The sequence below is a fragment of the Heteronotia binoei genome, chromosome 7 (genome assembly GCF_032191835.1).
Source record: "Heteronotia binoei isolate CCM8104 ecotype False Entrance Well chromosome 7, APGP_CSIRO_Hbin_v1, whole genome shotgun sequence".
NCBI classification, from domain to species: Eukaryota; Metazoa; Chordata; class Lepidosauria; order Squamata; family Gekkonidae; genus Heteronotia; species Heteronotia binoei.
In genome coordinates this window covers 1,207,214-1,234,467 of record NC_083229.1, presented here as the reverse complement: position 1 = coordinate 1,234,467, position 27,254 = coordinate 1,207,214, and the positions used below count along the sequence as shown (strand labels likewise).

Genomic DNA, 27,254 nt, shown 5'->3' with positions numbered 1-27,254 from the left:
CCCCTAGCCCCAGATGATGGAGCCCAGAGAAGAATGATGGCCCCAGCAGGACAGGCAGAGAATGTGGGTCTGGGTAGCCCAGGAGAAGATGGGGGGTGGTGGGCAAATGTGTTGTGAGCAGGAGGAAGAGACAGAGAGCTGCACCCTGAGCCTGGGGAGCTGAGCAGGAGCGTTGGATGCAGCACAAACCAGAGCTGCTCCGGATGCGATGAAGGGCTCTGTCTGGGCCCTGGGAACTGGCTGCATCTGTCAGCATCCCTCGCCATGATTCTGTGGCTTCTGTAACAAGCAAGATTATTCCTGTGATGTCTTAAGCTCGCTTACTCTGTTCTCTTGTCTCTCATGTATTGAAACTAAGAACGTGCCTGGTTTTAGAAGCTGGCTCGAGCTGGCTCTCAAGGTCGCAGTCATCTAGCGGTGAAAGTACTTGTTATTACACATGGTTTGTTTTCCTTCTACGGTGAGAACCAGCTGTCTTTGCAAGAGCACTTTCAGTCCTGGCGGGACCCTGGTAACGGTCCTACCTCCTCTATATAACCTATGACCCCTAAAGCCATCTTTGGTTCTGACACAATGTCAGCTCTGTGACAGTCCTTAATGAAGGACGCTCTCCAGAGTGTAAGGAGAAGGCCTTGACTTGACACGGAATACAGATATTTCCAGGGAAGTGTCAGAACAAAAGATGTCTATAGAAGAAGATGATGATGATATTGGATTTATATCCCGCTCTCCACTCCAAAGAGTCTCAGAGCGGCTCACAATCTCCTTTCCCTTCTCCCCCACAACAGACACCCTGTGAGGTGGGTGGGGCTGGAGAGGGCTCTCACAGCAGCTGCCCTTTCAAGGACAACCTCTGCCAGAGCTATGGCTGACCCAAGGCCATGCTAGCAGGTGCAAGTGGAGGAGTGGGGAATCAAACCCGGTTCTCCCAGATAAGAGTCCGCACACATAACCATATAGAAGAAGAGAAGACTGAAGATTTATACCCTGCCCTCCTCTCTGAAGGAGAGACTCAGAGTGGCTCACAATCTCCTATACCTTCTCCTCTCTCAACAGACACCCTGTGAGGTGGGTGAGGCTGAAAGGGCTCTCACAGCGGCTGCCCTTTCAAGGACAACCTCTGCCAGAGCTATGGCTGACCCAAGGCCATGCTAGCAGCTGCAAGTGGAGGAGTGGGGAATCAAACCCACTTCTCCCAGATAAGAGTCTGCACACTTAACCACTACACCAAACGTAACCATTACACCAAACTGGCCATAGACTAGGGAGGACCATTACCAGAGTCCCACCAGAATCTGAGCTGCCTCTTCCTTGCTTCCCAGCGCCACTCGGACCAAGATTCTGGACTGCTTGAGGGAGAAGGACATCATGAGTTCCCAGGAAGTGGCAGAGATCCAAACCCCCCAGGAGCTGTGGCTGAGGGACCGCTGGCGACTGTACAGGTGCTCCACAGGGGCCTGGGGAGGGTGGGAGGGGCTCCAGGGGGCAGGGCTGGGATCAAAGCCCCACCTCCTTTTCCACTCTGGAAGTGGAAGGGGATGGTTGGGGACCCCCTCAGTCCTTCCAGGATGGGAGGGCTCCAGGCTTGGCTCATTTCCTCATGCTGGCTGTGTGGAAAACTCCAGGGGCATCTCTCCCACTAGCTGCTTGAACATATGAAGCTGCCTTATACTGAATCAGACCTTTGGTCCATCAAAGTCAGTATTGTCTACTCAGACTGGCAGCGGCTCTCCAGGGTCTCCAGCTGAGGTTCTTCACACCTATTTGCCTGGACCCTTTTTTGGAGATGCCAGGGATTGAACCTGGGACCTTCTGCTTCCCAAGCAGATGCTCTACCTCTGAGCCACTGCCCCTCCCTAAAGTCAGTCTTGTCTGCTCAGACTGGCAGGGGCTCTCCAGGGTCCCAAGCTGAGGTTTTTCACACCTATTTGCCTGGACCCTTTTTAGTTGGAGATGCCAGGGATTGAACCTGGGACCTTCTGCTTACCAAGCAGATGCTCTACCACTGAGCCACTGTCCCTCTCCTAGTAACAGAACATATGAAGCTGCCTTCTACTGAATCAGGCCCTCTTTGGTCCATCAAAGTCAGTCTTGTCTACTCAGACTGGCAGTGGCCCTTTCTCCAGGGTCTCAAGCTGAGGTTTTTCACACCTACTTGCCTGGACCCTTTTGAGTTGGAGGTGCTGGGGATTGAACCTGGGACCTTCTGCTTACCAAGCAGATGCTCTACCACTGAGCCACAGCCCCATTCATGGCTCTCCAGGGTCTCAAGCTGAGGTTTTTCATGCCTACTTGCCTGGACCCTTTTGAGTTGGAGATGCCGGGGATTGAACCTGGGACCTTCTGCTTCCCAAGCAGATGCTCTACCACTGAGCCACTGTCCCTCCCTAAAGTCAGTCTTGTCTACTCAGACTGGCAGTGGCTCTCCAGGGTCTCCAGCTGAGGTTTTTCACGCCTACTTGCCTGGACCCTTTTGAGTTGGAGATGCTGGGGATTGAACCGGGGACCTTCTGCTTACCGAGCAGATGCTCTACCATGGAGCCACCGTCGCTTCCCTAATATGAACATATGAAACTGCCTTCTACTGAATCAGACCCTCTTGGGTCCATCAAAGTCAGTATTGTCTTCTCAGACTGGCAGCGGCTCTCCAGGATCTCAAGCTGAGGTTTTCCACACCTCTTTGCCTGGACCCTTTTTAGTTGGAGATGCCGGGGATTGAACCTGGGACCTTCTGCTTCCCAAGCAGATGCTCATCCACTGAGCCACCGTCCCTCCCCTCTCTGCCTGCATCTTTTACCACCCTGGCCAAGCCAGACAGGCAGCCTCAGGCAACACAAAGCCTGGTGAAGTTGCTACGTCAGGGGAGGGGCAGGATAGACTGGCAGTGTCGATGCCCCCACTTCTGTGGCTCGGATACCTCTGCTGGTGTGAGCTCTGGGGCGTGGCAGTTGACATGGCCCATCCAGAATTGGCCCCCGGAATCTTGCCTTGGGGCTGTTGGCTGACACAGCCGCTGGCCCCCCTCCAGCCTTCCCTGAGCATGTCTGTCTTCTCTCTGCCGTGGCTCCAGGAGATGGGTGGCCACCTACAAGGAGCAGCTGAAGGCGGCCCTGGTGGAGGAGCTGGAGGCCTATGAGAAGAAGGCGGCTAGCCTGCAGGAGCTGACCTTCGAGGAAGACCTGAGCATCCTGAAGCGTAGCAGGGTCATTGGCATGACCACCACAGGTGAGAGAGAGGGTTGCCCTGCGGCCCCCCCCCCAGCAGCTGGAAAGATGTGTGGGGAGGGCCAAAGCCATCAGGCAAGCCCAATCTCATTGGATCATGGAAGCTAAGCAGAGCCAGTCCCGGCAGATACTTGGAAGGGAGACTTCCAAAGGAATACCAGGAGCGGGAGGCAGCGGCAGGCTGTACCAAGCCACTTCTCTGAAGTAGGGGTTGCCAGAAGGTGCCACAACTTCCAGGCATGTACACGTGCATGCACGCACAATGCAAAAAATAAGCATGGTGTGAAATCAGGAATGGCGTTTGTTCATTTCTTCTGCAAAAGCCACCAAAATGAAACCACTGCCCTCAACGTGATTTCTGCCAACTCAGCCGCACAGTCAGCAGGCTGAGAAGAGCCAGGAATCAAAGCCAGGTTGCAGCTGCGGAACCTGAAATCCACCTCCCTGTAACTGGGGAAACGTTGGGGGTGATGGTGAATTGCTGAGGGTTTTTTTTTTTCAGATTTAAATTTTATTTTGAGAAAATCAGAAGAATTGCAGATTTATACCCCGCCCTTCTCTCTGAATCAGGGACTCAGAACGGCTTACAATCTCCTATGTCTTCTCCCCCCACAACAGACACCCTGTGAGGTGCGTGGGGCTGAGAGAGCTCTGACAAAAGCTGCCCTTTCAAGGACAACCTCTGCCAGAGCTATGGCTGACCCAAGGCCATTCCAGCAGATGCAAGTGGAGGAGTGGGGAATCAAACCCGCTTCTCCCAAATAAGAGTCTGCACACTTAACCACTACACCAAACTGACTCTCTTCCTCCCCCACAACAGACACCCTGTGAGGTGGGTGGGGCTAAGAGAGCTCTCCCACAAGCTGCCCTTTCAAGGACAACCTCTGCCAGAACTCCGGCTGACCCAAGGCCATTCCAGCAGGTGCAAGTGGAGGAGTGGGGAATCAAACACGCTTCTCCCAAATAAGAGTCTGCACACTTAACCACTACACCAAACTGACTCTCTTCCTCCCCCACAACAGACACCCTGTGAGGTGGGTGGGGCTAAGAGAGCTCTCCCACAAGCTGCCCTTTCAAAGACAACCTCTGCTAGAGCTACGGCTGACCCAAGGCCATTGCAGCAGCTGCCAGTGGAGGAGTGGGGAATACAAAGTTGCATAGAAATATGTTGTCAGGAACACTAAACAACAGGAGTAACAGCATTAAACAAAAACATCTTAATTATTCAAAGACAAGAGACTAAAATTTGTAAGCCAAGTCAAACAGAGAAAATGTATTAACTTATAAAGCAATTTTAGAACTAGTATATTATAATAAAAAGAGAGTTTATAGCATTAGTATTTCTTTTCGATACCAGCCATTTCAAAGTGATTCACTAGTAGAGAGAAAATCAATTACAGGGAACCATGTTTGGATAAAAGCAGGTTATCGTTGCTGTTAGACAATCGATCCAGAATCTTTTCCCTTATGTGCATATCCCAACTATGACGATACCAAGTGGACACAGGCGGGGGCCTGGAGGTTTTCCAGGCTGCAGCTGTAGGCCATTTTGCGGCTGTGTGTGACACAGCAATTGTCCGGCTTGTGTGAAGACCACCCCCAGCATCCACTGAAGGCAGGCTGTGCTCCTAAAATCACATTTAACAAATCACAAGCTTTCTTCTTGCAAAAAAAAAAAATCGAGTTTACAGATTCTGTGGGCTGAGTCAGCAAGAGGGAGCCAGCGGCCTGGATTCCTTGTTTTAAGGGAAGGATGCAGCCGCATTCAAATCAGTCCCCCTGTTAGTGGCTTGGGAACTAGTCCTGTGGTGCAGGGGTTCTTGGCTCTTAGGTGGGATGGGGCTTTCGGGCAGTGACTTGGCCTGCACGAGGTCCCTGGGTCTGTTCCTGGGCATCGCCCACTAAAAGGATCAGGCAGGAGGTGCTGGGAAAGTACTAGCAGTGCCACTTACTGGGGCAAATGACTCAGGTCCCAGACTGGGCGGGGGCAGCTGCCCCTGCTTGCCTCTGTGCCACCACACTGATCAGAAGATCAGAGCCCTGCTGGGTCAGACCACTGAAGGTCAATCCAGTCCAGTATCCTGTCCCAGACAGTGGCCAACCAATTCCTCTGGAGGGCCAGCAACAGGGCAGAGGCTGAGGCCTTCCCTTGAGAAGAGCATCAGAAGAGCCCTGCTGGTCAGACCAATGAAGGTCCACCTAGTCCAGCATCCTTTCTTACACAGTGGCCACCAAATTTCTCTGGAGAGCCAACAACAGGGCAGAGAGCCTGAGGCCTTCCCCTGATAAGAACATCAGAAGATCCCTGCTGGGTCAGACCAGGGAGGGTCCATCTAGTCTAGCCTCCTGTCTCACACAGTGACCAACCAGTTCCTCTGGAGGGCCAGCAACAGGGCAGAGAGGCCGAGGCCTTCCCCTGAGAAGAACATCAGAAGAGCCCTGCTGGTCAGACCAATGAAGGTCCACCTAGTCCAGCATCCTTTCTTACACAGTGGCCACCAAATTTCTCTGGAGAGCCAACAACAGGGCAGAGAGCCTGAGGCCTTCCCCTGATAAGAACATCAGAAGATCCCTGCTGGGTCAGACCAGGGAGGGTCCATCTAGTCTAGCCTCCTGTCTCACACAGAGGCCAGCCAGTTCTTCTGGAGGGCCAACAACAGAGCAGAGAGGCTGAGGCCCTCCCCTGAGAAGAGCATCAGAAGAGCCCTGCTGGATCAGACCAGGGAGGGTCCATCTCGTCCAGCATCCTGTCTCACTCAGGGGCCAACCAGTTCCTCTGGAGGGGCAGCAAGAGGGCAGAGAGGCCGAGGCTTTCCCCTGAGAAGAACATCAGAAGAGCCCTGCTGGATCAGACTAGGGAGGGCCCATCTAGACCAGCCTCCTGTCTCACTCAGGGGCCAACCAGTTCCTCTGGAGGGCCAACAACAGGGCAGAGAGGCCAAGGCCTTCCCTTGAGAAGAACATCAGAAGAGCCCTGATGAGTCAGACCAGTGAGGGTTCATCTAGTCCAGCCACTCAGTTCCTCTGAAGGGCCAACAACAGGGCAGGGAGGCCGAGGCCTTCCCCTGAGAACAACATCAGAAGAGCCCTGCTGGATCAGACAAGGGAGGGTCCATCTAGTCCAGCCACCCAGTTCCTCTGAAGGGCCGGGAGGGCAGGGCAGGGAGGCCGAGGCCTTCCCCTGAGAACAACATCAGAAGAGCTCTGCTGGGTCAGACCAGGGAGGGTCCATCATCCTGTCTCACACAGTGGCCAACTGGATCCTCTGGAAGGCCAACATTATAGCAGAGAGATCCAAGCGGGAAGCTGTGTTGGTCTGAAGCAGCTGAGCAAAGCAGGAGTCAAGTGGCACCTTTAAGACCAACCAAGTTTTATTCAGAACTCAAGCTTTCGTGTGCTCTCTAAGTACACTTCATCAATATCTGATCTTGTCTGATGAAGTGTGCTTAGAGAGCACACGAACTTGCGTTCTGAATTAAACTTGGTTGGTCTTATAGGTGCATTTGAGTCCTGCTTTGTTCAACATAGCAAAGAGGCCGAGGCCTTCCTCTGATGCTGCCTCCTACTCTGGGATTCGGAGGATTAGTGCCTCTGAACATGGACGTTCCCGTTGGTTAGCTTGACTAGTAGCCGCTGACAGACCTCTGCTCCGTGGATCTGTCGAATCCACTTTTAAAGCTGTCTGTGCCTGTGGCCACCCTGCCAGCCAATTCCACATTGGAATGTATTGTTGTACTGTAGGCTTTTCAACAGAGGCTAGACGATCATTTGACAGCAGTGTTGATCCTGTGAATAACATAAGAACATAAGAGAAGCCTTGTTGGATCAGGCCAGTGGCCCCTCCAGTCCAACACTCTGTGTCACATAAGAACATAAGAGAAGCCCTGTTGGATCAGGCCAATGGCCCTCAGGTCCAGCACTCTGTGTAACACATAAGAACATGAGAGAAGCCCTGTTGGTTAAGACGGATAAAAGGAAGTACTTCTTCACCCAAAGGGTGATTAACATGTGGAATTCACTGCCACAGGAGGTGGTGGCGGCCACAAGTATAGCCACCTTCAAGAGGGGTTTAGATAAAAATATGGAGCACAGGTCCATCAGTGGCTATTAGCCACAGTGTATGGAGCACAGGTCCATCAGTGGCTATTAGCCACAGTGTATGGAGCACAGGTCCATCAGTGGCTATTAGCCACAGTGTATGTGTGTATATAACATTTTTTGCCACTGTGTGACACAGAGTGTTGGACTTGATGGGCCGTTGGCCTGATCCAACATGGCTTCTCTTATGTTCTTATGTTCTTATGTTCTGTTGGATCAGGCCAGTGGCCCCTCCAGTCCAACACTCTGTGTCACATAAGAACATAAGAGAAGCCCTGTTGGATCAGGCCAGTGGCCCCTCCAGTCCAACACTCTGTGTCACAGAAAGAACATAAGAGAAGCCCTGTTGGATCAGGCCAATGGCCCATCCAGTCCAACACTCTGTGTCACAGAAGAACATAAGAGAAGCCATGTTGGATCAGGCCAATGGCCCATCCAGTCCAACACTCTGTGTCACAGAAGAACATAAGAGAAGCCATGTTGGATCAGGCCAGTGGCCCCTCCAGTCCAACACTCTGTGTCACAGAAAGAACATAAGAGAAGCCCTGTTGGATCAGGCCAGTGGCCCCTCCAGTCCAACACTCTGTGTCACAGAAAGAACATAAGAGAAGCCCTGTTGGATCAGGCCAGTGGCCCCTCCAGTCCAACACTCTGTGTCACATAAGAACATAAGAGAAGCCCTGTTGGATCAGGCCAGTGGCCCCTCCAGTCCAACACTCTGTGTCACAGAAAGAACATAAGAGAAGCCCTGTTGGATCAGGCCAACGGCCCCTCCAGTCCAACACTCTGTGTCACAGAAGAACATAAGAGAAACCATGTTGGATCAGGCCAACGGCCCCTCCAGTCCAACACTCTGTGTCACATAAGAACATAAGAGAAGCCCTTTTGGATCAGGCCAATGGCCCCTCCAGTCCAACACTCTGTGTCACATAAGAACGCAAGAGAAGCCACATTGGATCAGGCCAACGGCCCATCCAGTCCAACACTCTGTGTCACAGAAGAACATAAGAGAAGCCATGTTGGATCAGGCCAATGGCCCATCCAGTCCAACACTCTGTGTCACATAAGAACATAAGAGAAGCCCTGTTGGATCAAGCCAATGGCCCATCCAGTCCAACACTCTGTGTCACACAGTGGCAAAAAAAAATTATATATACACACACACTGTGGCTAATAGCCACTGATGGACCTCTGCTCCATATTTTTATCTAAACTCCTCTTGAAGCTGGCTATGCTTGTAGCTCCCACCACCTCCTGTGGCAGTGAATTCCACATGTTAATCACACTTTGGGTTAAGAATTGGGCAGATCACGGGAGGGAGGGAGGGCAGGAAGGGCTGCCTCAGCGCAGTCAGGCCGCAGTTTTTCTCCAGATTCTGGATTTTTGGTTTCTTTTGCCATCTTCTGGGCATGGAGCAAAAGTCAGTCACTGTGTGGGGGAGAGAAGGAGGTGTTTGTGAACTTCCTGCACTGTGCAGGGGTTGGACTAGATGCCCCTGGAGGTCCCTTCTGCCTCTATAATTCTAAGGGATGAGACTTGGGATGTGAAGGACAGAGGCTGGCTCTCCACCACGGTGGCATCAGCTACATGTCTCAAATTGTTCATGTTCCTTCCACCAGTTTTTTTCTCCACCTTCATCTAAATCTAATCCAGCTTTCCTTATGATATTTTCTGCATATGGACTGAAAAAACGGGGAGATAAAATGCATCCTTGTATTTTATATATGTGTAAGAAAGGAAAGGTCCCCTGTGCAAGCACCAGTCATTTTCGACTCTGGGGTGACGTTGCTTTCACAGCGTTTTCACGGCAGACTTTTTACTGGGTGGTTTGCCATGGCCTTCCCCAGTCATCTACATTTTTCCCCCAGCAAGCTGGGTACTGGGAGGGATGGTGGCTCAGTGACAGAGCATCTGCTTGGCAAGCAGAAGGTCCCAGGTTCAACCCCCGGCATCTCCAACTAAAAAGGGTCCAGGCAAGTCGGTGTAAAAAATCTCAGCTTGAGACCCTGGAGAGCTGCTGCCAGTCTGAAGAGACAAGACTGACTTTAGGGGAGGGACGGTTACTCAGTGGCAGAGCATCTGCTTGGTCAGCAGAAGGTCCCAGGTTCAATCCCCGGCATCTCCGACTAAAAAGGTTCCAGGCAAGTAGGCGTGAATAACCTCAGCTTGAGACCCTGGAGAGCCACTGCCAGTCTGAGTAGACAATACTGACTTTGATGGACCGAGGGTCTGATTCAGTAGAAGGCAGCTTCATATGTTCATATATATGTTGTACTCATTTGACTGACCTCGGAAGGATGGAAGGTTGAGTCAACCACGAGCCAGCTACCTGAAAACCCAGCTTCTGCTGGGGATCGAACTCGGGTCATGAGCAGAGCTTAGGACTGCAGTACTGCAGCTTTAACACTCTGTGCCACGGGGCTCTTAATGTGTGATAAAAGACAGACCTTGTGACGGAACCGACGGATTCCCTACTCCTCCACTTACACCTGCTGGAATGGCCTTGGGTCAGCCATAGCTCTCTTATCTGGGAGAACTGGGTTTGATTCCCCACTCCTCCACTTGCAGCTGCTGGAATGGCCTTGGGTCAGCCAGAGCTCTCTTATCTGGGAGAACCGGGTTTGATTCCCCCCTCCTCCACTTGCACCTGCTGGAATGGCCTTGGGTCAGCCAGAGCTCTCTTATCTGGAGGAACCGGGTTTGATTCCCCCCTCCTCCACTTGCAGCTCCTGGAATGGCCTTGGGTCAGCCAGAGCTCTCTTATCTGGGAGAACCTGCTGGAATGCCCTTGGGTCAGCTAGAGCTCTCTTATCTGGGAGAACCGGGTTTGATTCCCCACTCCTCTACTTGCACCTGCTGGAATAGCCTGGGGTCAGCCAGAGCTCTCTTATCTGGGAGAACCGGGTTTGATTCCCCACTCCTCCACTTGCAGCTGCTGGAATGGCCTGGGGTCAGCCAGAGCTCTCGTAGGAGTTGTCCTTGAAAGGGAAGCTTCTCGGAGAGCCAGTTTGGTGTAGTGGTTGAGTGCGTCGACTCTTATCTGGGAGAACTGGGTTTGATTCCCCACTCCTCCACTGCTGGAACGGCCTTGAGTCAGCCATAGCTCTCACAGAGTTGTCCTTGAAAGGGCAGTTTCTGGGAGAGCCCTCTCAGCCCCACCCACCTCACAGGGTGTCTGTTGTGGGGAGAGAAGATATAGGAGATTGTGAGCTGCTCTGAGTCTCTGATTCAGAGAGAAGGGCGGTGTATAAATCTGCAGTCTTCTTCCCCACTCCTCCACTTGCAGCTGCTGGAATGGCCTGGGGTCAGCCAGAGCTCTCGCAGAGTTGTCCTTGAAAGGGTAGCTTCTGGAAGAGCTCTCTCAGCCCCACCCACCTCACAGGGTGTCTGTTGTGGGGGGAGAAGATATAGATTTTAAGTCGCTCTGAATCTCTTTCAGAGACAAGGGCGGGGTATAAATCTGCAATTCTTCTTTCTTGTCTTGGTGACTGTCTCCAACAGGGACCCAGAGGGGCTGAAAACATTCCCCCCTCCTCCTGTTTATCCTCTCAACAACCACCCTGTGAGGTGGGCTAGGCTTCGGAGAGTCTGTGGATGGCCTCCAAGGGGTCTCCCTGGGCTCCCAGCAAGGCAAGAGGTTCCCCCTGCCTCTCCCCCCCCCCCAATTTTCCCTCCAGGAGCAGCCAAATACCGGAAGCTGCTGCAGAACATCCATCCCCGCATCGTGGTGGTGGAAGAGGCAGCAGAAATCCTGGAGGCCCACGTCCTGACGGCCCTCACCACCTCCTGCCAGCACCTCATTCTCATTGGCGATCACCAGCAGGTAAGCCCCCGGGTGCTGCTCCAGGCCCCCAGCAACTTCTGAAGCCCCTTCGCTCTCCCCTCATGCCCCCAGGCCATCAGAAGGCGGGGGAAAGGCCCATTCCCGCCTTGTCGGTGTTGGGGGAAGTACTGGGGTGGGTCCACCCGACGTTTGCTAGGCCCTCCACCCACCTTGCCCAGAGCCCCTGGGGGATATGTGGTAGGAGCCCCATAAGGAGGCCTGGACCTCTGGGGCACGGGTCCCCAACCCCCGGCCCGTGGATCGGGACCAGTCTGTGACCTGTTGGCAACCGGGCCGTGGGTTGTATAATTATTTCATTATATATTACAATGTAGGAAGAAGAAGAGGACATTGGATTTATATCCTGCCCTCCACTTTGAATTTCAGAGTCTCAGAGCAGCTCACAATCTCCTTTCCCTCCCCCCCCCCCCGCCCCACAACAGAAACCCTGTGTGGGTGGGGCTGAGAGAGCTCTCACAGCAGCTGCCCTTTCAAGGACAGAGTCTCAGAGCGACTCATCATCTCCGTCCCGCCCCAGCAGACACCCTGTGAGGTGGGTGGGGCTGAGAGGGCTCTCGCAGCAGCTGCCCTTTCAAGGACAACTCCTGCGATAGCTATGGCTGACCCCAGGCCATTCCAGCAGCTGCAAGGGGAGGAGTGGGGAATCGAACCCAGTTCTCCCAGATAAGAGTCTGCTCCCTTCACCACTATGGCTGACCCAAGGCCATTCCAGCAGCTGCAAGGGGAGGAGTGGGGAATCAAACTCAGTTCTCCCAGATAAGAGTCTGCACACTTAACCACTACACCACTAATAGAAATAAAGTGCAAAATTGTATTATCTTGAAACATTGCACCCCACCCCCCAGTCCGTGGAAAAATTGTCTTCCACAGAACCGGTCCGTGGTGCCGAAATGGTTGGGGACCGCTGGTCTGGAGAACATGGAGGGAGAGGCGTCCCTTGGGCAGCCACTGCAAGGCACCTTCCTCCTCTCCCCGCTTCCAGGTGTGGTGGTTTAAGTGCACAGATTCTTATCTGAGAGAACCCGATGTGATTCCTCACTCCTCCACGTGCAGCTGCTGGCGTGACCTTGGGCCAGTCGCAAATTCTCTCAAGAGCAGTTTCTGTCAGAGCTCTCTCAGTCCCACCTACCTCACAGGGTGTCTGCTGTGGGGAGAGGAAAGGAAGGAGATTGTGAGCCACTCGGAGACTCTGAGTGAAGGGCAAAGTATAAATCGTCCTCCTCCTCCTCCTTCCACCCATGTTCTTTCTCTCTGTGATGATGCCATTTTGTTCAGGGCTGTGCTCTATGCCCAACCGCACCTCTGGCTGGACCTGAGCTTGAGAGAGGCAGGAAGGGGGGAAGCAGCCCCCAGTATTCATGGGATGCAGTGTTCAAGGACAAAAGGAAAAAACTGTATTTAGAAACTAATTTCTACAAAAGCTGTAAATGCCAGGAAGGAAGGAAGGAAGGAAGGAAGTGAGCAGCAGGTATCTCTCCTTTGATCTGTAGGCAGGGAGGCATCGAGAGAGAAAACACACTCCCCCCCCACCCCCAGTGTTGCCAAGACAAACTGTGTCCCAAGCATGCAGAGCTGCCCTTTCCAAAAGTCGGGGCTTCGGAGAAGCTTTCAGTAAAGCATGCCAAACTCTGCAACCTCCAGTGCGACCTGTCTTGCCCTGAGACCTCAACGCCAACCAAATCCCCCAAGAACAGCTATCTTGTGAGTTCTTCTGGCGTCATGCAGGGCTTAACGGTGACGTGGCAGGGCTTTGTGTTTTCCAGCTACGACCCAAACCAGCAGATTACACCTTGGAGAAGAAGTATTTCCTGGGCATCTCTCTCTTTGAGCGAATGGTCAACAATCGCCTTCCCTACGTGCAGTTACTCTACCAGGTGTGTGGGTGGGGAGTCATGGGAGGTGGGGAGGACTCAGACAGGAACTACCCAGACTTGGTGGCTCTTCTTAGCAGAAGCTGAACCCCACTGAAAGTTTGCTGGGCTTCTGCAATCTTTTTTTTTTTTTTTTTTTTATGTCCAAAAACTTTTTTATTGAATTTAGTAAACATACAAATAAAGCAATCAATGACTGTATCTGCAATCATTCTTTGTGTATAAGCATAGCATACCAGTAGAAAACAGAATATATATATATACACACAAAATACAAACAAAACAACACATACATACATTCACACATACATACATACTTGGCAGCTGAATTAAAAAATAAGTACTCTGTCCATATGTTAATTACATCAAATTAATAATGTCATAATATCTACCAGGAATACATGTACGCATCTGATCTACAGGACTAAAAGAAAATTTAAGAAATGGAAGCCACTTGTACATCAGAGAATCGTTACCTTCTGAATTATTTATATTGCATAAACTATCTGCTATCTTGTCCATAGCATAGACCTCCCAGATTTTAGCATACCAGGCTTTAACTGGAGGAATATTGGGAGATTTCCAAAATTGGGCTAACACCATTTTAGCAGCAGCTAGTAAAAGGGATATCAGGGATTTATTGAGAGAAGTAATAGAAATACCTTTCCAACAGTCAAGCAAAATGAGTTCCAATCTTAAGGGTAAACTATAGCCCGTGATATCCTTGATTTTTGCCACAATTACTGCCCAAAACGACTGCACCCTCGGGCAAGACCACCAGCAGTGTATAAATGTGCCCACCTCTCCACAATTTTTCCAACATTTGGAGGATTGATTTATCGCCATATGGCTTAATCTCTGAGGTGTTAAATACCACCGGAACAAAATTTTTTGAGTTTGTAATTGTATATTCAATGATTTTGAAACAAACGAAGGAGATGACCAGATTTGTTGCCAAACATCCTCCTGAAAATTAATTGAACTATTCCTTTGCCAAATTTCTTGATAGGATAACAAATCAACAGCATCAATGTCTAGCAAACCCTTATAGATAAATGAAATCAGTCCCTTCCGCTTTAAAAAAGGAGATTGTAGCAAGGATTCAAAGAAAGTAAGAGGTCGATTGAAATTGTATTTCTTTGAGAGTGATGTCACCAAGTTGTTAATTTGCAAGTATTCAAACCATGGGATTTTTGTCCCACCAGTTTTCTCTTCTAAAGATTTTTTGTCGAGCACTTTTCCATTGGACAAAATATCCACAAACCTATAAAGATTATATTTTTTCCAAATTGGAAAAGACTTGTAAAAAAACCCCGGTTGAAACCAAGAAACATCCATAAAATGAGATAGTGGAGACATAGGAGGGGCTAAAAAGAGGCGGCGTTTGTCCCAAATCTGAAAAATGGCTTTAAGGAAAAGGTTGGAGGAGATATTAGGAGGTCTCTTCTTTGGAAATTCCCATAATGTAGATTGAAACGATTTGTTATTTAGATAGGTATCTTCTAGGACCTTCCAGCCTGAATTTAAATCAGCATCATGGTATCTGACAAGGCCTCCTAAAATGGCAGCTTCATAAAATTTATGCAGATCCGGAAGAGCCAGACCACCTGAGGATTTAGAACGAATAAGAGTTGCATACCCTATTCTAGATAAGCCCTTGTTCCAAATGTATCTTAAGAACGAACGACGCCAACCCACAAATAAGTCCTCAGGAATAAGAATAGGAATGGCTCGAAATAAAAACAGAAATTTGGGAAAAATAAAAGATTTAATAATCTGAATTTTTTCATTCCAGGGAATGAGTGAAGAATTTTTATTCTTTTGCATAGTAAGAATGTCCTTAATCAATAAATGATGATTGACTTTAAAAATATCTCCCAATTTTAAAGGTATATTGATCCCCAAATATGTCCAATATCTATCCATTTTTTTGAAGTGATAATTTGAGTAGATGGAATCTTGGAGAGCATCTGAAATTGTGATGGGATAAAGAATGGTTTTAGATGGGTTTACTCGAAGACCCGATATAGAAGAAAATACAGATAATAAATCAAAGACAGCTGGTAAAGAAGTCTTAGGTTTTGTAACAAAAAGCACTAGGTCATCTGCAAACAAAGACACCTTAATTTGTTTCTTTCTAATAGGGATACCAGCAATAATATTGGTATTACGGATAGCATTAGCAAGAGGTTCAATTGCGATTGCAAAAAGCAGAGGAGACAAGGGGCAACCTTGCCTCGTCCCTCTGAAAAGATTAAATTCTTCAGAATCCAAATTATTAATAGAAAGAATAGCAGATGGCGACTTATATAAAGAATGGATTATCTTCAGAAAATTCGGGCCAAAATTCATTTTCTGCAGTAAGGTTGTAAGATAAGGAACTTCAACGGAATCAAAGGCTTTTTCAAAATCAATAGACAAGATAAAGGAAGACTCAATATTAAATTTCCGGCAGTATTGAATAACATCAAGGACCATTCTAGTATTGTCCGTTAACTCACGGTGTGGGATAAAGCCCGATTGGTCAGGATGAATGTAGTTCCCTATAAAAGTATTAAGCCTAGCCACCAGGGCTGCTGTAAAAATCTTGTAATCGCAATTAAGGAGCGATATCGGCCTGTATGAACTAGGGTCTAGCAAGTCTTTGTCTTTCTTTGGAAGAAGAATGATTTTTGCCTGTGACCAAGTAACTGGAAAAGAACCAGACTGTACAAACTGATTACAGGCGTCCGCCAAGATGGGAGCCAACAAAGTATTAAAAAATTTATAAAATTCTGGTATAAAGCCATCTCGGCCTGGAGATTTATTGGATTTCATAGACTTGATAGTCTCCTGTATTTCAAGTGCAGTAAAAGGTTTGTCCAAAAGGGATTTAACCTCAGGAGAAACAGGCTTAATAACTGAGTGAGTGTCTAAAAAAGATGAAATAAGGTCTGATGCTGGATGCTGGGAGGAATATAGAGATGAATAGTATTTTTTAAAAACTCCTACAATATCCTTAGTGGAATGTTTCAAGGTACCGGATTTAGAACGAATGGAAGAAATAGCCATTGAGGATATTCTCTTTTTAACCTTCCATGATAGGAGTTTAAGGGATTGAGGAGTTCGAAACCAATATTTTTGTTTTATATAAGCCATTTGTTTTTGAATCTTGGAGACGTCAAAAGATTCTAATTTTTTCCTTTCTATAAGAAGTTTTGAATAAGTTTTTTTGCTACCAAATTTTTTAAATTTCTCTTCCAATTTGGTAATGTTGGCAACCAAATCTGATCTAATTTTGTCTTTTTCTTTTTTATACAAAGAGGCAATAGCCAAAAATCTGCCACGAATTACAGCTTTAAACGAGTCCCAAACTATATGCTGAGGTACTCCACACTCAGTATTGAATTGAAAAAATTCTTTAATGTCTTTTTCAATGGAATCTGTAACCGATTTCATAGACAGTAGTTTACTATCCAATCTCCAATTAAAAGAAAAAGATCTTTCAGTGATTCCTGACATATAACCTTCCAACCATGCATGATCAGACCAAATCATTGGGCCAATGTCTACTTTAAAAAAAAGGTTAGAAATAGAATCCGAAACTAAAAGAAAATCTATTCTGGAATAAGTTTGATGACGAGAAGAAAAGAAGGTATAGTCTCTTTCTTTTGGATGCCTGCTTCTCCAAATGTCTGACAGATTATAGGATTGAAAGATTTGAGCTAAATCATTTTGGCCATTCGAATCTTTTGATTGAGACCATTTATTGGCAGATAGAGGTAGCAGGCTTTTTTGAGATCTATCTAAAGAAGGATTGACAACATAGTTGAGATCTCCTCCCAAAATAATGGGCCCTTTATGAAAAGTTTGAAGTTGTGACAACGTATCTTTAATAAATGCAATTTGTCCATCATTTGGAGCATACACCGATGCCAGAGTATAAGGGCTACCATTAAAGACCCCATTGATAAAAATATACCGACCCCTAGGGTCAATTGAGGAATTTTCAAAAGTGAATTGGACTGATTTACCTATTAAGATGGCCACACCTCTTGCTTTGGAGGACCCGTAAGCTTGAAATTGATGAGCAAAAAATTTTGACTGGAAGACCTTGGGCTGGTTACCCTTAAGGTGAGTTTCTTGCAAAAAAACTATATCTGGTTTCTGATGAGAGATGGCAGAGGCAACCCGTTTTTTCTTAATTAAATTATTTAGCCCATTACAGTTTAGAGATAGAAATTTCAAGTGGCACTCTGCCATAATTGAAAGAGGAAATAACCAAGGTTATCAAAATTATTGCAATTCATAGCTTTGAACCCAGGTGCCACCAGGATAGCTAGAGGCGAATCCTGTAGATCAAATTTCAAAGGTATGAGGACAGATTTCAGATCAAAGGCTTTAAAAAACTTCCAACTAAATCCATAATAATTCAATACAGTTATGCTGCCCGTAACACAAACAAAAAACCATAACCAACACCAGTGGTCTAGCATTAACAGACACTAGCCACTAACTCACCCTCCAACTCTGTTAACCCAAACTTGGGAAAACAACAACTATTTACTTAAAAGGATAAATTTGAAGCGGAAGTCTTCGTTACTGAAGACACCACACAACTAGCAACAACTACCAAATGGAGCTAATTAAAAAAACCTGAAGTTCTCCATTCTCCCTCTCTGCCAAAAATGCTTATATTTAACACTATCAACCCAGCAAAAATAAAATTTATAAACAGAATAACAGAGCCGAATGTATAGAAAGTTTATAATGAAAGGCCAAACAAAGCTGATCGAGTCAAGGCTAAAATGCCTAGAAAGCCACATATAATAAAACCTGTGCCTTTTACCAACTCAGGTTAGTGAATTAAAGATAATTACAGGCAAACTAATATACCATGTGTAACAGCATCAGATCTCGATCACAAAGTTATTGTAAGACTTAAGACACTATGATAAAAATACAATGAAACTTTAAACAGAACTATGAACGCTATTAAATACTGGTCTCCCCAAACACTCCCCACCAACTATCCTTCAGCCACTTATAAGCCTATGTAGGGAGATATGATGGTGAGGGAAACAAGTTTCCAAACCTTCATAGTAGCATAAGGCACAAACTGACACACACATACATTCCCTACCCACCCTCTGTCTCACAGATTCATTTCCATTCAACAATTCACACAGGAAGGGAAAAGGTCCTGACAATTCATTAACTCATAGTAGAAAGAAATATATTGATATAAAACCCTAATCATACTATTCAAGTTTCTCACTCTGATCTACCCCCCCTCACTCACTCTCTCTCCCTCCCTCTCTCCCACTCCCTCACTCAACACCCAGCCTCCCCATTCCAGCTCCTACTCAAACCATATATTCCAAGTCACCCCATTCTTCCAATCATGCATACCCAATCAACCAAGAAGATTTCCTTTAATGAGTTGATTTGAATTAATAACTCCCTCACATTCATAACATTGTGTTCAAAAGATATAAATAACCAAAAAAAAAGGGGGGGGGACCCCCCAATTTCGTATATAAACATTGCTTCATAGGCACAAAACAATCATCAGCATATTTCTAAGCCGTGACAGAGTTACACGTAGGCAAAGCTTATAAGTCAGCAGTTCAGTAGGCAAAGCTTATATGTCAGGAAAAAAAAAAAAAGGGGGGGGGACGTCAAGAATCCACACAAAAAAGGGAAGATTTCTGCATAGCAACAGTTCCAGTGTTTAGCTTCTAGGAGAAACAGGCCGATCAGGACGGTTCATAGGCACACGACGCCATCTAGTGTCTGAAGTTATTGAGTGAACATGTGAGACTGCTTCTATAAGGCCGGTGGGAACAGGAAGATTCAAATCTCTCAGCATGCTTAGGCCTGAGTCAAGGCCTCCAGCGACAAACGACCGATCCTGTACAGTAACTTGCAGCTTGTACGAAGCAACCCATCGATATCTGATGTTTTCCCTGTTCAGGATTTCAATAATTGGCTTCAAAATTTTCCGCCTTTGCAAGGTTTCAGAAGACAAATCCTGTAGAATTTGGATGTTGTAATCTCCTAGCAGAAGTGGATTTATAGCCCGGGCTTTTTGCAGCAGCTTGGATTTAACTGAGGCAGAAGAGAAACGGACTAAAATGTCCCTAGGCAACGAAGTTTTCTGTGTGCGCAAAGGGCCAATTCTATATGCAGCCTCCAGGGCACAAAGATCAGATTCAGAAAAACCCGATGCCTTTGATAGCCAGGAGGCTATAAGAGATTTTAGGTCAGAGGGAGAGGCAGAGTTCTCGGGGAGCCCGCGAATTTTAACATTCCCCATTTTCAGTTGGTTCTCAAGTGCAATAATTTTATCAGTGGCCCATTCATCTCTTTTATAAAAATACTGAGTGTCCTCCTGCACAGCACATGCCATGTTAAAAGCAGAATCTGCAGTCTCTGCCACCTTCTCTAAGGACGTTTTGAAACCCTCCAACTGAGCAGAAAGGGGCTGGATCATGGCAGATATTTTGTCAGTCATATTTTTTTCCAGTTTTTGAAAAGCCTCCATTACCTCAGAACGAAATGAAGCTAGGTCTGCTGCTGTGTTTTCCCCTTCTCCCGACGCCATCTTGCTTGCAGGGCTGCTTGCTTTTCCTGAGGCCTTAGCCTTAGGCTTGTTGGGAAAATAGTCTTTAACAGAGTTCCTTGAGTTTCTTTTTGATCTGGATTTTTGACCATCTACTGTTCCCATACTAATTAAAGAAAAAAAAGAAAACAAACAACAACGCTGGGCGCTTGCTTAAGTGGATTTGGCAGGGGTAAGTAAGGAGCTCTGTTTTCAGGCGTCCATTCCCTATGCGTGCGACGCCACGCCCCTTCTGCAATCTTGAAGGACAGTGTAGAAGCTTCTGGTATGTCCAAGTCTCCTGGAGAAGTCTTGATCAGAGTTTTGGGGGAGGAGGATGACTGTGGCCCCTCCCAGGACTAGGAGGAAGTGCCAAAGCATAAAATGCCCTTGGTATTGTCTCATGTCCTACCTCAGTCACGAAGGCATTCTCTCCTCTGTTTTCCTTGATTTTGTTATAGACAGGCAATGGAATAATACCATGGCTGTTTTCTGGACAACAGATGGGTTTTATAACCAGATAAGTTCAGTTTGGGCCAGAAGGGAGACGAGTCCCTCCGCAGCCTGTACCACTGTCCGTGCCCCACAAGTGGGGGCTCTCTCTCTTTCAGGCATGTGGTTAGCTGCTCTCCAGCCTCACCAGCGGTCCCTCACCATCAGCTCAGCCTCTGGGGCAGGCCTTCGCAAAGCTCACAGGAAGAGCAGTGAGGCAGAGAAGCGAAAGCTGCACAGGGGTTGGGCTGCGGCCAGGCTGGTGACCCTTCTCTCCTCCTTTCTCTCCCGCCTCCCAGCATCGCATGCGGCCAGAGATCTCCCAGCTGCTTGTGCCGTTGTTCTACAAGGAGCTCCGGGATCACGCGGCTGTCCTGGACTACGAGAAGATCAAGGTGGGGAGACCTGAGGGCACAACTACCCCCCCCCCCCCTGCACTGGCTGGAGGTCAAGTAGCAGTCGCCAGGAAGGCCATTTCATCCCCCTCCCAAATAAAGTCTCAGAAGAGCCAAGCCCAGAGTGCAGGCCAAGCAAGGGCACCTGCAGACCTGCCCACTGGTAGCCCCACCCCCCGCACTTACTGAGAATCCAGGGGTGGGATGGGAGATGCTGGCAACTGCCAGCCGTTGAAGCCCCTCCCTGCACCATCAGAGGGCCAGGAGTGGGCAACCACCAGAGCTGGGCAGGGGCAGGCCCCGCTCAGAGGCCTGAAGGCCACAAGCGAAGGATCTGCAGGGAGAGGCCAGGTAGTGGGCGGGGGGGATGTCCAGCCAATTTACCTGGGCAGGACAAGTAGCCGAGGGAGGAATGGGAGCAGGTGGTTGGGCTGACCATGATAAAGGCTGTGCCCAACTAGCAGCTGCCCCCTCCCTCCCTTCCCAGGAGGTGATCCCTGTGGAAACAGGGACAGGTGGTGTAGGAGGTTTTGCCTTGTACGGGCAGCGGGGGGGGTGGGACTCAGACCAAGGAGGGGGTTCCCAGCTTTCTCTGTCTTTCACTGGCCAGAGGGGAAAGCAGTGGGGAGGGGGGAGGAGGAGCACAGGTGACCTGAACCCCCTTCCCCTCTCAGGACTGGGCCCAAAAAGGGCGGGGGGAAGGCCCTGGAAGATGTGCCAGAAGGAAGGGGTGAGTGGGTAAGATTATTCGTCTTTCTGGGAAACGACCTGGGCCTAGAGCAGGGGTCACTGGGGGAGTGGGGTGGGAGAGAACTGTTAGTTTAAGAACCTAAGAGAAACCATATTGGGTCAGGCCAGTGGCCTATCCAGTCCAACACACTGTCACACAGGGGCCAGAAAAACCAGGTGCCATCAGGAGGTCCACCAGTGGGGCCAGGACACTAGAAGTCCTACCACTGTGGCCCCCTAAGCACCAAGAATACAGAGCATCACTGCCCCAGACATATGAGAAGCCATGTTGGATCAGGCCAGTGGCCCATCCAGTCCAACACTCTGGGTCACACAGTGGCCAAAAAAACCTAGGTACCATCAGGAGGTCCATCAGTGGGGCCAGGACACTAGAAGCCCTCCCACTGTACCCCCCCCGGCAAGCACCAAGAATACAGAGCATCACTGCCATAGACATGATAAGCCCTGTTGGATCAGGCCAATGGCCCATCCAGTCCAACACTCTGTGTCACACAGTGGCCAAAAAAACCAGGCACCATCAGGAGATCCATCATTGGGGCCAGGACACTAGAAGCCCTCCCACTGTTACCCTGCCCCCCCCCAAGCACCAAGAATCCAGAGCATCAGTGCCCCAGACAGAGAGTTCCAACAATATGTTGTGGGTAATAGCCGCTGATGGACTTCTGCTCCAGATGTTTATCCAATCCCCTCTTGAAGCTGGCTGTGCTTGCAGCTTCCGCCATGTCCATGTGTTAATCACTCTTTGGGCAAAGAAGTACTTCCTTTTATCAGTTCTAACCCAACTGTTCAGCAATTTCATTGAGTGTCCACAGGTTCTTGTATTGTGAGAAAGGGAGAAAAGTACTTCTTTCTCTATCTTCTCTATCCCATGCAGAATCTTGTAACAGTTTCCTGCATTGGGGGGGAATTAGATGACTCTTGGGCTCCCTTTCAGCCCTGTGTTTCTACTTTGGAGTAAGAGTTTCCAGGAAAGAACCTGGCGACAGCTGTCACCACTTTCCTGAGAACATCTGGACAGACGCACTAAGGGGCTCCTTCTGGCGCAGTACTAGACCTAGAAAGGGTGAAAACTCTAGCAAATACCTTATAGCCAGCTCTACAGCAGCCATGCCATCTGGCACGTAGGCAAAAAATGAAGAGCAATATCCCAAAGAACTATTCTTTTGAAGCGAACCCAGAAGAATGTTTTTATAAAAAGAAGGTTTATTACAAAATGGCGAAAAAAGGGGCGGCAGGCGGTTGGATTCAAAAAGAGGTAGGAAAAGGGACAAAACAAAATACAGGGGGAAAGTGCACAAATATCGCAGCCTCCACAGACCTCCAGAATAAAAGAAATAAAGTTGGTCTAACTGATGGTCAGTGGAATTCAACTGAACCCGAAGAACAAAGCAGGAGACAAGGGGCACCTTTAAGACCAACGAAGTTTTATTCAGAATGGAAGCTTTCGTAGGCTCTTAAGCAGGCTTCATCAGACAAAATGGGAATGGCAAGCAGCAATTCTTAATATACGTGAGTTGGTATGTAGAATCATGGGAATGTTTTTAGCAGATTAAAAGGATCTCAAATTGGGGTCTGTGTTTGTTTAGTATAGTTAACTGGGCTGTAACAGCAGTGGAGGGTGGTAAAAAGCAGACGTGTCATAGTCTGAAGTGCCATGAATCTGGTGTCATTCTGGCTTCTTTGTTGTGGGTTTAAATGGCGAGCATTAGTCTCCCAAGAAGTTATAGCAACATTATAGTTTGCCATTAGAAGAAAAGAATACTTTAGAATGTAGCGGAAGATGGGTTAGTATATGTAATATAAACAGTCAGTATCCCTGTTTGAGTTTGTCAATTCAAAAAACCAAAATATTCTGATACCCTGTTCTAAAAGAGAGAGACATTCTAGTTTGCCATTAGAAAAAAAGGGTGCATTAAAATATCGTGGGAGATCTATGAACGCGAAGAGTAAGGCTTAGCCAATCCAATGCAAAGCCCCATCTCTTGATGTCAGAGGCTTCATTCCAAATGTGTCTGCACATAAAAGCTTCTACCCAGAACTAAACTTTGTTGGCCTTAAAGGTGGCTGCGCGGACGCCTGCTTCCTTCCTCTAGATCAGGGGTGTCAAACTCATTTGCTATGAGGGCCAGATCTGACACAAATGAGACCTTGTTGGGCTGGGCCACATTTTAGCAGGGGGTGTTTCTTTTCTTTTCTGAACAGGGGATAGACAAGAGCGTCTTCTTCATTCAGCACCATGAGAGAGAGAGCCAGAGCGTGGACTCGGAGAGCTACAGCAACCCACACGAAGCCTCCTTCCTCGTCTCCCTGACCAGCTATCTGCTCAAGCAGGGCTACTCCAAGAGCCAGATCACTGTCCTCAGCCCGTACCAGGGACAGGTGGTGAAAATCCGAACCCTCTTGAAGCAGGAGGGGCTGGAGGAAGTGGCTGCCCATGCGGTGGATGACTTCCAGGGGGAAGAAAACGACATCGTTCTCCTCTCGCTGGTGCGAAGCAACCGCCAGGGGAAGACTGGCTTCCTGAAGGACAAGAACCGGCTGTGCGTGGCTCTCTCCCGGGCCAAGCGGGGCTTCTACTGTGTTGGGGATCTGGGCTGCCTCTCTGCAGGCAGCGGACTCTGGAAAGAGCTCACGCTTTTGCTCCAGTCAAAGGGCCTTCTTGGGGAAGAGCTGACCCTGGTGTGCCAAAACCACCCAGACACCAAGACTGCCGTGAAGTGCAGTGCGGATTTCAGCCAGCTCCCCGAGGGAGGGTGCGCACTCGAGTGCCAGACCCGGCTGGACTGCGGCCACCCCTGCGCACGCCACTGTCACCCCCATGACAGGGAGCACCTAACCATCATGTGCCGGTTCCCTTGCAGCAGGGAGCTGTGCGAGTTGAAGCACAAGTGCCCCGGGAAATGCAGTGAGGCCTGCAGGCCTTGCTCTGTCAAGGTGGAGAAAGTCATCCCAAAGTGTGGGCACAGCCAAATGGTGCCCTGCCACGTGCCCGCTGAAGCCTGGGCTTGCAAGGAGCCGTGCCAGCGTCTTCAGGAATGCAGCCATCCATGCAAGCTGCTCTGCGGCCAGGACTGCAGAACTGCAGCGTGCAAGGAAAGGGTGCAGGTGACTCTGCCCTGCTCGCATACGACTCAAACAGACTGCTTCCGGCAAAAGATGCCCTTGCGATGCTATGAGAAATGCCAGCAGACGCTGGAATGTGGCCACAAGTGCCAAGGAAGCTGTTACGAATGCCTCCAGGGCCGGCTGCACGCTGCCTGTCGGAAGAAGTGCACCAGGGTCCTCCTCTGTGCTCACGTGTGCAGGGGCTCCTGCTGCGAGAACTGCCCCCCCTGCGAGAGGGAGTGCCTCCGGAAATGCAGCCACAGCCGGTGTGGGAAGTTGTGCGGGGAGATGTGCGTCCCCTGCGTGCAGCCCTGCGCCTGGGCCTGCAGGCACCACAAGTGCACCCAGGCGTGCTCTGATCTCTGCGACCGCCCCCGCTGCAACGAGCCCTGCCCCAAGACCCTCAGGTGCAAACACCCCTGCGTGGGCCTCTGTGGGGAGCCGTGCCCCCCCAAGTGCCGGCTGTGCCACCGGGACGAGCTGACGGAGATCTTCTTTGGCGACGAGGATGAGCCAGAGGCCCGCTTTGTGGTCCTAGAAGACTGTGGCCATGTATTTGAGGTGGGGGGCCTGGACCACTGGATGGACGGGGCACCGGACGCTGGGGGGGCCCAGCGCGTGCAGCAGCAGGTGTGCTCCAGGTGTTCCACGCCCGTCCAGCACCACCCTCGGTACAGCCGCCTCCTGAAGGCACAGCAGCAGCAAATGGATGAAATCAAGGAGAAGATCCAGGGCAGCAAACTGGAGCTCCAGGCGGGGAAGATGGACTTGCTCTCCAAGCTGGCCACGATCCCCCCGGGCAGTCCTTTCTTCAGACGGGGGGACTGGAGAAGGCAGATTGCCCGGACTCCCTCCCTGCAGAGCCTCAGGAGCTGGGAGAACACCGTGAGCTTCCTCCAGAGCCTCCAGAGGCTGAACCTCCAGGCCGAGAAGTGCTCGCAGGAGAGGAGGGAGCACCTGAAGGGCTGCACGGCGGCCGTGGAGGCCTGGCTGGGCAGCAGGAGGGGAGGAGATGCCTTCACAGCCCAGCAGCTCCGGGAAGGCCGGAATGAGATCAAGAGGATCTCCTACTTGGCCAACGTCTTTGTGCGCCTGAGCAGCCTCCAGCATCCCCCCGGGGCCCAGCTGCCCTCAGAGGCTTCGGCTGCAGTGGGGGAGGCCCTCGCTCTGCTCGACCAGCAGAAGCCCTTTACAGATGTGGAGGAGGAGCGCCTTCAGGCGACTCTGGCAAAGATCGACGAGCTGCTGCCGGCCTCTGGGATGCTTCTCTCCGAGGCCGAGCGGGTCTCCATAGTGGAGGCCATGCGCTTTAGGAAGGGCCACTGGTACAGCTGCCCCCGGGGCCACTTGTACACCGTGGGAGAATGCGGGTGGCCCATGCAGGAGAGCCGCTGTCCGGAATGTGGAGCGGCCATTGGCGGGAGAGACCACAGGCTGGATCGAAGCAACGTTTCTGCCGACAGTCAGATGCTGAGCCCCGTCGAAGGCAGAAGGGGTGGGGGCAGTTGCCTTGGCAACATTGTGGAGTTGGTTGGCCCCCTGGCCCCCTCCCTCCACCAGCTGAGCAGCCGCAGAGAGGTCAGGCCACCCTCTCCCGGAGAGACCCCCACCAGCCCCTGCTGTGTCCAGCACTCCCCGATGGGCGCAGAGGCCAGCCCCCCAGACTCCCCATCTCCCCCCCTCAGCACCTGCCCTGGGCCAGCCTCCGCAGGTGAGGATTCCTCTGAGGAAGGTGGCCAGATGGGCTCTGCTGCACCTGAGGGTCTCAGCCCCTTCGAGGGAGACCCCACCTCCTTGGGTCAGCCGAGCTCTCCATCAAATCCCAGTGGCAGCCCCAGAGAGGCCGTGCCAGACCCTTCTGACTGCCTGCTGCCCCCTCGCAGCCCTTCGGCCAGTCCAAGCAAGACTCCCACCTGGCACACTCTGACAACCACTGAGGCCAACTTGCCGTCTGCCCCACATCTCCTCACCCGTCAGCCAGACTCCCCATCTTCCCCCCTCAGCACCTGCCCTGGGCCAGCCTCCGCAGGTGAGGATTCCTCAGAGGAAGGTTCCCAAATGGGCTCTGCTGCACCTGAGGTTCCCAGCCCCTCAGATGGAGTCCCCCTGCCCAGCCTTCAGTCACAGGCACCAGGCAGGGCTCTGGGGGAGCATCAAGACAGCCCCCAAGTTGACTCCAGAACCCCCCTACTCCCCCCTCAAGATCCCAGCCACGGAGAAGGCAATGCCCAAGTGAACCCAAATGCCAGGAGGAGAAGTGCACGCCTGGCAGCACAGCATGCCCCAAAAGCTAGTCCTGCTTCAAAGAGAAAAACAGCACTCTGATTCTTGGCAAGAAATGGAGCCGGAGGAAGGGAAGCACCAGCCCAGCCTGTCCCTCACCAGGCACCTCCTTAAGGCCCTGGCCTCCCCAGGACAGTAGCCCTGCCACAGCTGTGCCCCGCAGATGGCTCCGGCACTGCTCCTCCCAGATGGCTGACGGTGCCAGCCCCTTGACCTCCATCCTGCAGGCACACTCCCTTCTTCGGTGCCCCCCCCCACCCGGCAAATATTCCCCCATGGCTTCCTGGGTTGGCCTCTGTTGCTTTGGACTTCCCTCTCCTCAGCATCGAAACAGAGTTTAGTGAGTAGCCTTTGAACCCTCAGCCCAAATGACATCTTTATGTTATTCTTTTGAAGTTATCTGTAACCAATCCTTTTAAAGTTTGCATATAAGATACTATTCAATACTTGTTATGCCATTGCTTCCAGTGCTCCTTATCCCCTATGGCTGCTGGCTGGGGCTGATGGAAGTTGTAGGCAAAAAACATCTGGAGAGCTACCATTGGCCACCCCTGCCCTATGTGAAACCTTTGGCAGAAGTCATCCGTAGCCTTGGAGTGCTGTTGCCAA

The 27,254-nt window shown here is 50.1% G+C and overlaps 1 protein-coding gene across 1 annotated transcript in view; it reads left to right on the top strand.

The window, feature by feature from the left end:
* LOC132574801 (NFX1-type zinc finger-containing protein 1-like) overlaps positions 1 to 26,687 on the top strand; it is a 33,634-nt gene extending 6,947 nt beyond the window's left edge. The window contains exons 8-13 of the mRNA XM_060243035.1: positions 1,323 to 1,442; positions 3,071 to 3,225; positions 11,000 to 11,145; positions 12,930 to 13,040; positions 20,412 to 20,507; positions 23,460 to 26,687. Of these exons, the coding sequence (XP_060099018.1) occupies positions 1,323 to 1,442; positions 3,071 to 3,225; positions 11,000 to 11,145; positions 12,930 to 13,040; positions 20,412 to 20,507; positions 23,460 to 26,687 (3,856 nt within the window). The remainder of the gene's footprint in view (positions 1 to 1,322; positions 1,443 to 3,070; positions 3,226 to 10,999; positions 11,146 to 12,929; positions 13,041 to 20,411; positions 20,508 to 23,459) is intronic.
* The last annotated feature ends 567 nt before the right edge of the window (positions 26,688 to 27,254 follow it).